This window comes from Talaromyces stipitatus, genomic scaffold (genome assembly GCF_000003125.1).
Source record: "Talaromyces stipitatus ATCC 10500 scf_1105507295511 genomic scaffold, whole genome shotgun sequence".
Lineage (NCBI taxonomy): Eukaryota > Fungi > Ascomycota > Eurotiomycetes > Eurotiales > Trichocomaceae > Talaromyces > Talaromyces stipitatus.
The window spans coordinates 2,044,090-2,056,282 of record NW_002990119.1 but is presented as its reverse complement, the minus strand read 5'-3'; the positions used below and the strand labels follow the sequence as shown (position 1 = coordinate 2,056,282).

Below are 12,193 nucleotides of genomic sequence, written 5' to 3'. Positions count from 1 at the left end.
CAGTGTCTGGTTAGTCAACGAGATAAATTGAGAAGAAAACAACATCGAATTGAGTAGAGGAGAAAAAATGAATTAGTCAAACTCAATTGTTGTCGCGTCAAGGGTGAACAGGCGTCCATTTTTGGTAGGGCTACGCATGCCACAGCAGTCTCGCCCCGGTATGTTTGGATTTCTCGGCGCGAGCGATTCAATGGTTACTGGCGCGTGGTTGCTTAAATTTACTAGTATCGCGCATTATCAAGGGCCTTTCCTTTAAGGATCATCGAGTAATTTTTCCAAAAGATATGTTTGCCTGCATGGTTCAAAGAGCCAGGTCCAAGGGACAGCACTGGAGCGGCGGGATTTTGCTACCACGCAAGTTACGGCCAAGATGAGAGGTTGGATGAAGTTCAATTGATAGTTTTCCTTGTCCAAGATAAGGACAGAATAGTTTCTGAACCCAACGTAATGATGGGAAGTCGTGATTTGGGGCTACTTCTTCTGGATACCACGTCAGTTAGGGTTTACCCCTTATCATAGGGCTAGGGCTAGATCTGAAAGTAGTTTTCTGACAATACACTTCACAGCAACATCACTCAGAAGTCGTTACGTAGCGTACGTATTATAACGTGGACCATTGTCCAGCAGTGCTATAAATATACTCAGCGACAAGCGGTGCTTAATGATGTAGGCTTAGGATTCAATCGAAATTGACACGGGCGAAGGGATATCCATATTGCACCGATGTTTTACGATTAAACGCAGATGCTCGGATGAGAAAATCGACAGATACGCTTGTCTTCTAGACCGGAGGATGCTAACTAACAGTTGAAAATTTTTACTAGATGAGACATATTCCCGGCCACTTCAAGTTGATCCAGGTGGTAGGTGCTTATGCAGGGACTGATCCTCGTTTAGGGGTTAAACCCACTATCAGCAAGGCTACCACCGCTATCAAAGTTGCCAGGGAGAAAGTAGGATAGTTTGGTTTTGATAGTGATCGCCTTTGCAGAATTGCAGATACATATAACTTCCATAGTGACCACGTTCATTCTGCATAGATCGTTGTTGAGCTCGTGCCCAACAGCGGCTTTATTTGTATATCCATAATCAAGGCCACGTCTCACCACTCTTCTGTTTTTACATTATCACATTCATTTTATCGGTTACTGCTGCTCATTAACGTCACAAAAGTCATAATAGAATGCATTTCTCAACAGTTGTATCCTGCTTTCTAATTGCATCGACGTCTGCGTCTCGTCTTTCTGGCGACCACCGAAGCGAACATAGACACATTATCAAATCCACTAAAGAGCAATCCGATCTATTAGCTCTTCTGCCGCGGCTGTGGCAACTGGCAACAGCAGTGATGGCGTCGAGCATGGTATAGACAAATATACTCAATACGCAGGTGAGGGTTCAGTGGCTGCGGGATAGCCTTCGTCATCTCAATGATATGACCATGAAGGACAACAAGCAAGAATTGCACTAATGGTAAAAGTAGGGTATCATTTACAAACATGTGGAAATCAAACAACCCATTTATCGCGAGCTCCTGCACCCAAGTCAATCAACCAAAACCGTCTGACGAAGAAATCACAAATCTCCACGACGCTATTCAACAAGTCGCTAGCGAAACCCTCGTTGACCGTCGCTTTATTCTAGCCATTATACTGCAAGAATCAAAGGGCTGTCTTCGCGTCCCGACCACAAGCTGGGGTGTTAGTAATCCGGGACTGATGCAGGATCATGGTGGTACCGGAACTTGCTACGGGGTGAATTCTTATCCAAAGGAAAATATTGTGCAGATGGTTCAAGATGGGACGTCGGGAACTAAGGGGGGTGATGGTTTGGTTACATTATTGGACAAGTATGTGTACTTGCAGGTGATGATGATATGGCTCAGCGGTATTATAAGGCTGCCTGTGCATATAACTCAGGTCCTGTCGCGGCGTCTGGGAATTTGTAGGATAGAGGTGTGACGCCTTGTTATGCATCTGATATTGCGAATCGTTTGACAGGTTGGGTTAGTGCTGAGTATGCTTGCACTTTCTGATCTGCGTTGATGTCCCTTAGATTTGTCCTTTTGTGCATGTGCTCATGATGTCGATAGTCACTAGAGCTAGACTGTAGGTGTTTACATTTCATGATGGTATAAGTACCATATTAGCAGGGATTTAACAACAAAGGAGGTGTTTGAATATCGATTGTGCCCTTGATTCTGTCGCTCACTATATGAGCGTTGCAACGTAGGACGATAGTGAGGAAGATGACCACTCCTTCCCCTATAGGTGCCAAATGCCTTTTTTGAGTGGCCCGGGATTATATTTCATTTCATATCACATTTGCCCCATTTAGGGAGACGTACAATAGCCCGACAGCATAAATAGATGATCTCCAGGCCGACATATGACTTGAAATACCTGGGCAGGCTATGTACTGTCAATTAGAGAAAGGCCGTACGAGATCAAGCTGGCTTATCTATCTCATCATTTTCTTGATTTCAACTCTCTGAGTAATCACGGCTAGTGGCAACTAGCAATGTCAAATCATCAAGTCGATCGCTCGTTGCACCAGGGACCGCGCCGACAGGCTGGACGCGTCAGGCCTCCACTTCAACCTATGCAAGGGGAAGACAATCTATATCCATCTATATTTCATACTTTTATACACCTCCTTTCCAAACAACGACAGAAGACCGTGGACAATACGAACGTTATGCCGTCGCCATCCGCCCGGAACGGCAAACCCTAATGGATTGCCTTTTTTGGCGTAAGGTGGCAGCGGCAAGCCGATTCACTCTCTGTCGGTCTGTGATGTCAATCAATACTTCATTCCTGTCGGGCCGGGGTATGTTTGTCGTCGTCAGCTTTTTTATTTCTCCGATATGACAATTGCCGAGGATAGATATGAAAACACGAATGTAATAGTTCACCCTCGCAGGTGATCATCTCCGAGCCGATCATGATAGAGAAACAAATTTCTAAGACATTTATAAACACGATCTAAGAATTGTTCATAGCATAGGATATTGCACAGCCACGGTTCCACATCGTATAGATTGACGCGGCAAGGACAGACGTACAGTCAGTCCGTCAGCAGTGAAGTTATTGGCCTGGAATAAAAGGAGTGAGAGAAGAACCATGTACCAAAATCCAGACTCAACCTTCCTAATAAACTCTGCAGTTGCCGCCACCACCAAAAAAAAAAAAAAGAAAGGCAGCGAGTGAGTCGACCAAGTCAGGTGCTTGGGAGGGGCTTCCTTCCTGGGATTGACCACGCCTTTACTCGCCTTCCTCACTCTTTGCGACGTCTTTTGTTTCTTCCTCGTTGTTTATCTCCTTTCTCTACTTGTTATACCAAAATATTTCACGGACACTGCAATCAATGAGATAAGAAGGTTAGGTCCAGACAGACTCTTGTATGATGTCTGCTGCGGAGGAACACCATGAGTATCCTCAAGACCGCCGGTCGGTGGCGTCCCAGCACAGTGACGAAACTCTCCAAGGGCAGGAATATGAAGAGTGTCGCCGCGACAGACCCCGTGTTCGATTTAGATCGCTGCAAGACAACGGAGACGATGCACGTACCTTGGTCAATGAACGAATTCAAACCGAGGACCATGCTCGACAACCATTCCATCCACCACCCGGAACAAGGAGGCATGAAGAGCGACGGGTATCTGAAGATGTAGCTGAAGTTGGACGGCATCAACGCGTTGGTGCCGATCTAGAAAAACAACAGAGACAGACCAGTCCAGGTAAACCAGAACGTCGAGAAAACGACGAGGACGACGAAGACAAAGAACCAGCGAAACGGAAAAGGGGGTTTGGTCTTTTGACTAGGATGAAGAAGTTTTGGGACGTGGAAAAGGCGCGGACGTTGGCTCAGAAGCTGGGCCGTGAACCGCATGAAGGTGATGGACTGACCTCGTCGGTTCCAGAGAAGACTTGGGCGGGTGACGGAAATATACCGGTATCGGATATCACAGATGACCATCACAAGACGGACGAAGATCGCCAAAGAGACCAGGCCCATGCAACATCTGAAGCTCATCGACTAGTTCGTGAACTGACGCAGAATCACGCTCAACCCAGACCCCGTCCTCGACGTAGACACCCATCAGAGACCGGACCGGCAACTCCTTCTGGTGCAGAAGATGAAGAAGCCATGGCAAGGATGAGCGGAGGAGGTGTCTTGGGAAACTTACTCAAGCTCTATGGAGCGAGTCAACAGCAAGAACCGGGCCAAGCCAGTCGCGCCGGAAGCACCAGTACAGAATTTGACTCGGATGTATCACGATCCCCAGGCTGGACCACTCCAACATCAGGAGCCACAACTCCAAAAAAAGAAAAAGTGAAATGGTACAACAAGGACAAAAATAAATCAACCAGCTCTCTAGTCGGTGCTGCATCGCACTTGACCGCCGCAGGATCGCCCAACCACTCTAATCGCATGATGTCAGCTGCAGCCAAGCGGCGCAAACAAGGTGGCAAGCCGAAGCTGGAAGATGAGATTCGGGTTACAGTTCACATAGCAGAGATTATCTCTCGGCACAGGTTTCTCATGGGGCTGTGTCGTGCTTTGATGAAATTCGGCGCTCCAACTCATCGACTGGAAGAGTATATGCAGATGACGGCCCGAGTCCTGGAGGTCGACGCACAGTTTCTGTATTTGCCAGGTTGTATGATTGTAGCGTTTGATGATTCGACGACGCGGACAACAGAGTTCAAATTAGTTCGCGTGTCTCAGGGAGTTGATCTCAGTCGTTTAGCGGATACTCACAGCGTGTACAAAAATGTCGTGCACGATATGATTGGAGTCGAGGAGGCGACCAAGCAGTTGGAGGAAATCATGAATCGCAAGCCCAAATTTCCAACGTGGTTCTTGGTGTTTATGTATGGTTTGGCCAGTGCGACTGTTGGTCCATTTGCTTTTCAAGCTCGTCCTATTGACATGCCCATCTCCTTTATATTGGGGTGCATGTTGGGCTTCATGCAGTTGGTCCTGGCTCAGAAGTCAGCGCTATATTCTAACGTTTTTGAAGTGTGTGCAACGGTCTTGACTTCGTTCCTTGCGCGAGCATTTGGAAGCATACGATGGGGAATTGTTGATGGCAAACAACAGTATCTTTTTTGTTTTTCAGGCATCGCTCAGTCAGCCATTGCTCTCATATTGCCCGGTTTCTTGGTTCTTTGCAGCAGTTTGGAGTTACAGTCCCATCAAATGATTGCCGGGTCTATACGGATGGTCTATGCTATCATCTACTCACTCTTCCTCGGATATGGCATTACTGTTGGGGTTACAATCTACGGTTTAATGGACGGGAACGCAAATTCTAACCCAAACTGTCCGCCATGGCCTATTAGCAATCCTTATATACAAAGGTTTCCCTTTGTCGTTGCAATGACTATATGGATTGTCATTATCAATAATGGCAAATTCAAGCAAGCCCCTGTGATGATGGTCATAGCATTTATTGGCTATGTAGTCAACTATTTTAGCACGAAGCGTATCGGCAGCAACTCGGAGGTTGCCAACACGCTAGGTGCTTTTGTTATCGGTGTATTGGGAAATCTATATAGCAGACTATGGCATGGACATGCTGCCACTGCGATCCTTCCGGCCATATTCGTTCTCGTCCCTTCCGGTCTTGCCGCATCTGGGTCTCTTATTTCTGGCATTGCATCCGCTGATGAGATTAGAAGTAACGTCACCGCACCGAAGAATGAGTCGAGCACAGGAGGAGGTGGTGGTGGTGGTGGTGGCGGAGGAGGATTGTCGTCAGCATCGAATACGTCTGTCTTCAATCTTGGATTTGGTATGATTCAGGTCGCTATTGGCATCACAGTTGGCTTGTTCATGGCTGCATTGGTTGTATATCCTTTTGGAAAGAGGCGGAGTGGACTTTTCAGTTTTTAGCTGTGGGCATTTGCATACTTTACCTGCGAGGGATGTCAGTTTTTAGCATAGTAGGATTTGAGCAGAAGCATAGTTTATATTGCAAGTATAGTAGATACGTACCTGTGATGGATTTGAAAATATCAATAGAATGGAAGTACTCACACATTTTACCCTAAGATAGAGAAGCCCACATACTACCAACTATGCTGGAAAAAGACACAAGATGTTATGGGCTGAACCCCATATAGGTGGTTCGGGATACGGCCTTTACTAACTCCCGTTCATGAAGCTATTTTCTGATCTAGCGAGTGATCCTGGAGTTATTATCCCGAGTATCTGTTTTGCATATCCGAACTTACAAAGGGAACTCTAGAGAAACAGCACGATTCTCCGTTCCTATATTAAGCGGTATGCGCAACAAGAATTTGCATGTTTTTTTTTCTTCTTTCCCATGTACGTTATCATCTTAGGAATGAACTCACAGTGTTTCATACGACGGGACTGGCCCGTAACACAAGATAAACGATTTATGTAGATCCAGAAATGATCAACAAATCCATGATCCGAGGATAAGTCGTTGTCTGCTGGTCTCCCCTTTTTCTCTTCCTTCTTTCCAACAGGTAAAGAAGAGGGATTGATATTGGTGACATGAGGCACAACCCAAGAACGCTGCCCAATGATTCTCGTCGGACAGATTTCTTCTCTGTTTCTCAGGCGGAGCGACTTGTTGGATGACCAAGTCGGGGTCGGCTTTTTGCACCGTTTGAGGAGAGGATCAATGTGTTGTCTATATGTGGAGGAGGGGTACTTAGAAAAACGAGAGAGTATGGAAAAAAGAGTGTTTTCGGTTCAGTATTTCATTATGAGATTTTTATTATTTGTGGGTGTTGGGACATGATTGGGTTCAAGAAGAAGGGTGGTTGATGTTTTCAAACTCATACAGCAGGTGAGAAGTTGTGCAGTTAAAAGAAAGAACAGAAGAATTGCAAAAGAGAAGATTCGACTGGGGAAGAAATTACATTCTATTTATTGTCGAGTTGACTAGTGGCACATGATAGAAAAGTCCGGGGTATTGGTGGCTTGTGCTACAACTACATGCTAGTCATCCTCCTCTTCCTTACAAACAACGAAACAGGTCTCGCGCGGTCGAGATTGACCTAGTGAGAACTTATCTATAGCGGCACATACATGATCGAATAGATTGATTGGTGAATTCATTGTCGGAGGGTGTTGTCGAAGCGCTAATGCCGCAGGGCTCAGGAGACAAAAACGGGGAGAATGCGGGGGATTGAGGCTAGTTGGTTGAATTACTTTGATAAATGAATACTTGTTCCTATGCGTTGGATGAAAAATAAACCAATTGAAACAACTAATACTGCTATGACTAGATGCTAAATCCAACATGAGAATTATCAACAACGTACAAGTTTATATTGCTCAACTCTTTCCAGCATCTTCCTTGAGAGACACGATACGATTAAGGACGACCTTGTCATCTGTAGAATCCGAGTCCATGGCCTAGAAAATGACACATTAGTAAGGACCCATAATTGGGGATGGGAAAAGGAGACCAACAAAATATGCAATACGCAACCCCTGGAAGCGCACACTCTCAGGTCCAGCTTTCTTCTTCTCTCCCTCCGTATCCGGCCACGGCGCTCGGCGACGCACCTCCTCAAATCCAGGCTCAATCAGCGCATCAGTATAAACAGTCTCACTGTTGGGACTGATATCATTCAAAAATCCGCCTTCAACGCTAGCTGGATCCTCAGACTTGAAAAGCGCTGTATGTACGCGAACTTCCACTTTACGCGATCCCTCAGGGACCCACTGTATATAAGTTTTGGGTCTCTTCCCATCTTTATTGAAGACAGCGCGGACTTCGGTAATTTTGCCGTCTGCGTCCTTGGAGAAGGATGTTGCTGTGACTGGGTATGGCATTTGGAGGAATCCGACTGTTTTGCCGGGTGCGAGACGGAAGTAATCTTTACTATCGACCTCGCGGTAGTCGGAGCGGTCGATGTAGACCGTGTTTGTGAGGCGGAGGGGGTGAGATCCGAATTCGGGGTTCTTGGGCGAGAAGGGAATGTTGAGATCTCGTTCGCTGGACGCTAGAGAGTCGGCATCCTCGATAACGACGGGTAGAGGGTCCAGGACCATCATGAGTCGAGGGACGGCGGTTTCTAGGTAACGGCGCACACTCTGTTCGAATCTCTTAAGCTGGATCAGAGAGTTTGCTGTGGTCACGCCGAGTTCGTTGATAAATGAGAGGATTGCGCCAGGTGGTACACCGCGCCTCCTCAGCGCAATCAATGTGTATAGTCGTGGGTCGTCCCAGCCTCGCACATACTTGCCGTCAATCAGTTTCTTGAGCCCACGTTTGCTCATGATGGTGCCAGTGACGTTCAATCGGCCTATCATTGTCAATCCAAGATTCTAAAATTCAACGCAGGCAAAATGACACCTACCGTATTCGCGCTGCATCGGCTCGTACAATGACAAGGTCTTATTGAGCCATTCGTAACTTTCTCGCGCTTGCTGGAATTCTGTAGTGCAGAGACTGTGGGTTATACCCTCGAAGCTAATCTAGGCGTTAGCAGACCTTGCATCGATTGTCCAGATAAAACTTACCTATCAACAATGCAGTGTGTAAAATCGTAAGTGGGATAAATAATCCACTTATCACCGGTTCGGTGATGTGGCTTTGAAAGCACTCGATAAGCAGCAAGGTCCCAGTTTTGAGGGTTACCACTAGTAATATCCTGCTTCATTCGGAGGAATGCGGCCTGTGGCTGGTATTTCCCGTCTCGCATATCCCGGAATTTCTGCAGGTTCGTCTCGACATCCTGCTCGGCGTGCACGCAGCGGTAACGTGGCGATGTTCCTTTCTCTCCTCCGCGCTGAAGTTTGATTTCAGCCTCGTTGCAGTGGCAAACATATGCCTTTTCCAGCTGGATGAGTTTTTCGGCAAGGTCGTATAGTCTTTGAAAGTTGTCGCTGGAGTATGTAATGGCATGTGGTTTGAATCCTAACAAAAACCCGTCAAGTTAATCCGTGTTCTTTGTGCTCTTTATGGGGTGACGCGATCTCCATACCGAGCCATTCAACAACATCGATGATTGATGTGAAGTAGATTTCTTCTTCTGCCTCGGGGTTCGTATCATCGAATCTGACTAGTGAGCTATTGCATTTGCACTGATTCCTCGGGTGTTATTACCTAAGATTCTGTACATTGATTAACTCGTGTGACTTTCTGTATGTGTAACACCAAGGGACTCCTCACCGTTACTCCACCATGATAACGAGCAAAGCCGAAGTTGATCGCAATAGCCTTAGCATGCCCTATCTTCTTTTTAGCGATGGCCGGCGAGTATTTCGTATGATTAAGGAATAAATACCTAGGTGCAAGCTTTGTCGATCAGTAAGGTAAAGCTTCAGCAGAACACCATCTAAGAGAAAGATATCACATACAATCCATTGGGTTCAGGCGGGAACCGAGTTACAGTGTCCTTGCCAGTAGGACGCTCATCGTAGACCTTGGCCAAAAATCCTTCCTTAAACATGGCGTCTGGGTCAAGCTGAGTCTCTTCTGGTTTTGGCTTTTTCGCAGCGTTGCTCTCCTTCTCGGTAGTATCCTTAGGCGGTGCCGCCGCTTTATTGGCGGCTGTCTTTGCTTTTTTTGCGCGCTTCGCAAGACGTTTCTTCAGCTCGTTCTTGGAGACCATCTCGCCGGTCTCCTCGTCGAGCTGCAGCTTAGCTGTAGCTTCGGTAATGGCATCCGCCATGTTTGTCGTGTCGGGCTCGGTGGCGGATATTCGTTCAATCAGTACTGTATTGCACGTATTTCAATATTCAGATGACAAGTTGAAGTGACACTAAGCAGTATGACTCGTGGGTTGGTCTCTGCTGATGTTTCAAGGGGTGAAGAAAAAAGTCGCGGTTGGTAGCGGGGTACACTTTTCAGATCTTTTGTGAGTCAACGATAAGATAAGGTAGCCACACGCTAGTCCTTTTTTGGACTCCTTTATCAATATACCTTCATAATGGGTGGCTGAGCACCTAGATAGCGATGCAAATGCTGTGATACCTAGGTGCCTATCAAATGTACTCATCATGTTAATTAATACGAGCATACTGGGAGACTTGATACCTTTAAGTCCTCATAGGGAACATCTACCAACTCGACCAGACGTTTGTATATCTATCTACCAGGACCAAGGCGGCAAGGCCATTCCAAGATCGGTTGGTTGAAACCTTGAAATTTAGTATTCTGATAGTCAAAAGCATTTCCAGGTACTCTTCTAGCTTAGAAAGTCGTGAAAAGCCCTTGGAAGTATCTGCATCCCGATTAAACTTCAAGATCGATCCCTCCCACGAGATTAGGGTTAACACAAAGCCTTAATTGTGGCCTCAGGCACCAAAACTGACCACCTATTGATACATCTCCACCAGTTGACAAGGCAAGCTAGAAATTAGAGCAGGTCAGATTAGACGTTACGTTTCTAGCTACGTATCTAGTCTTTTTACTGACGAGTGGTAGTGATAGTGGCAACGCGTATGCATGAATAGTGAGTAAGACAGCGAAATCGGTGCTAGAAAGGCAGCTGATATAAAATGTCCGATATAGGTTATTACCTACTTCGCAAATGTGTCGGCTAAATGGTTATTACGGTCTACCTAGGTAATTTCTATAGTACGGTGGGGCTGCAGGGGTATGCCTATCGCCTTCCTGTATCGGTTATCCATCTACTATAGGAGGTGTTAGAGTCTATGCTGAGATGTTGACACATATTCCTTACCACGCCGCATAGAGCCTGCCACAATGTCTAAGCCTACGAATGAGCCTACAAAAGAGCCTCCGAATATGTCCACGAACGAATCCACGAACGAGCCTGCCTCACCAAAGCAGTATAGCACACGCTTAACCCGAGACGATCATATTCGTGTTCAAACCTTGCGAGAAGCAGGATTTACCTATGAACAAATAGCGAAACAACTCAATATTACACAAAATAAGGTTCAATATGCGTGTCAGTCTAGTCAGGTTACTCCTAAAAAGGCGCGTGGAGCTGCACCTAAGCTCTCTGAATCTCAAATGGATGAGATCATTGAGTGGATATCTTCATCTAAGAGGAATCGTCGCATGCCATATCCCAAGGTTATCAAGGCGCTTAATCTCAATGTGACACCAAATATACTCGCCTATTCCTTGAAGAAAAGAGGTTATGCACGATGTAACGCGCTTTGCAAACCTTACTTAAGTCCTGAAAATCGACGGCAATGGCTTATATGGGATCTAGAACATGTACAATGGACATATAAACAATGGAAACAGCTTTTATGGACGGATGAAACATAGGTTACATCAGGCTCTCATACTCGCATTTACGTGACTCGTAAGGCTCGTAAAGAATTGGATGATACCTGTGTTCGTTCAAAAATCTCACGACGTCGAGGATGGATGTTCTGGTCGTCATTTCATAGAAATATGAAAGACCCATGTCTATTTTGGGAAAAAGAATGGAGCTCTATCAATGCTGAGCGGTACTGTGAACGAACTGTGCCATTGATTAATGGATATCTTCGGTTAATGCGCCAGGAGGGTTTATATCTACAGTTGATGCAGGATGGGGCCCCAGGGCACTCGAGTTCTTTTACGAAAGAAGAACTTCATTCTTGAGGCATATATCCCATATTTTGGCCTGCATTTTCACCTGATCTCAATCTAATTGAGACAATATGGGACTGGATGAAGGATTGGATTCAAGATAGATATCCGGACGATGAAGAATTATCCTATGATCAGCTCCGAGAGGTAGTTCGAGCTGCATGGGACGCAGTTCCTGAGAGCTTCCTTATTCAGCTTATTCATAGTATGCAGGCTCGTTGTCAGGCAGTAATAGCCGCGGATGGAGGAAATATTCCTTACTAGCTAGCTAATTAGGTGTTTTAGAGAATGGCAGAATAATTGAGATTGATAGGTAGTCAACCCCTGTACGTATCCCTGCAGCCCCACCGTACTATGGAAATTACCTGGATAGACCATAGTACAACGTATGCTAATTAGTGTAAGCATTACCCCATGAAACATTGATATGAGGCGGGTCAATCATCCATATCGACCCCATACTCCTATAAGAGGTTATTTCACCGCTCATGAGCCAAGTTCCCCTGGCTAGCGGTAATAATGGTCATCATACGATCATACGATCATGAGACTCTGTAAAAATGGTTTACTATATCTTACAAGTTTACCGAAATGTGTTACGAAGAAGTATCTGTATTCGTAATTCAAGGTTACGCATCTTTC

At 45.9% G+C, this 12,193-nt stretch overlaps 4 protein-coding genes across 4 annotated transcripts, besides 3 other annotated features; 3 read left to right on the top strand and 1 right to left on the bottom strand.

Annotated features, from left to right (window-relative positions):
- Window positions 1-1,499: 1,499 nt before the first annotated feature.
- TSTA_104710 (uncharacterized protein) lies at window positions 1,500-2,178 on the top strand (the record flags this gene model as incomplete). The annotated part of the gene is made up of 2 exons (XM_002486450.1): window positions 1,500-1,849; window positions 1,954-2,178. The coding sequence occupies 2 exons, from the start codon at window positions 1,500-1,502 to the stop codon at window positions 2,033-2,035; spliced, it is 432 nt and encodes a 143-aa protein (XP_002486495.1). The 3' UTR covers window positions 2,036-2,178.
- Window positions 2,179-3,427: 1,249 nt separating this feature from the next.
- TSTA_104700 (DUF1212 domain membrane protein) lies at window positions 3,428-6,047 on the top strand (the record flags this gene model as incomplete). The annotated part of the gene is made up of 2 exons (XM_002486449.1): window positions 3,428-3,657; window positions 3,735-6,047. 2 exons carry the CDS (start codon window positions 3,428-3,430, stop codon window positions 5,899-5,901), a joined length of 2,397 nt encoding a protein of 798 aa, XP_002486494.1. The 3' UTR covers window positions 5,902-6,047.
- Window positions 5,728-5,750: a microsatellite.
- A 1,183-nt stretch (window positions 6,048-7,230) lies between the features above and the next one.
- On the bottom strand, window positions 7,231-9,806 carry TSTA_104690 (glutaminyl-tRNA synthetase). Its single transcript, XM_002486448.1, has 9 exons — window positions 9,355-9,806; window positions 9,282-9,292; window positions 9,167-9,225; window positions 9,101-9,108; window positions 8,979-9,052; window positions 8,515-8,911; window positions 8,352-8,464; window positions 7,459-8,297; window positions 7,231-7,401 (listed from the first exon to the last, which is right to left on the bottom strand). The coding sequence occupies exons 1-9, from the start codon at window positions 9,666-9,668 to the stop codon at window positions 7,321-7,323; spliced, it is 1,896 nt and encodes a 631-aa protein (XP_002486493.1). The 5' UTR covers window positions 9,669-9,806; the 3' UTR covers window positions 7,231-7,320.
- An 899-nt stretch (window positions 9,807-10,705) lies between these two features.
- Window positions 10,706-11,563, top strand: TSTA_104680 (uncharacterized protein; the record flags this gene model as incomplete). Its single annotated transcript, XM_002486447.1, has 2 exons — window positions 10,706-11,065; window positions 11,243-11,563. 2 exons carry the CDS (start codon window positions 10,706-10,708, stop codon window positions 11,561-11,563), a joined length of 681 nt encoding a protein of 226 aa, XP_002486492.1.
- Window positions 10,802-11,812: a mobile genetic element.
- Window positions 10,856-11,680: a mobile genetic element.
- Window positions 11,813-12,193: the final 381 nt, after the last annotated feature.

What these genes read in the sequence shown, in the direction of transcription:
- TSTA_104690 (XM_002486448.1), bottom strand. Translation starts at nt 9,668, where the DNA reads ATGGCGGATGCCATTACCGAAGCTACAGCTAAGCTGCAGCTCGACGAG. An exon ending in ACACACTGCATTGTTGATAG is followed by an intron (nt 8,465 to 8,514) that starts GTAAGTTTTATC and finishes CGCCTAGATTAG; the next exon opens with CTTCGAGGGTATAACCCACA. An exon ending in GCCGATGCAGCGCGAATACG is followed by an intron (nt 8,298 to 8,351) that starts GTAGGTGTCATT and finishes TGACAATGATAG; the next exon opens with GCCGATTGAACGTCACTGGC.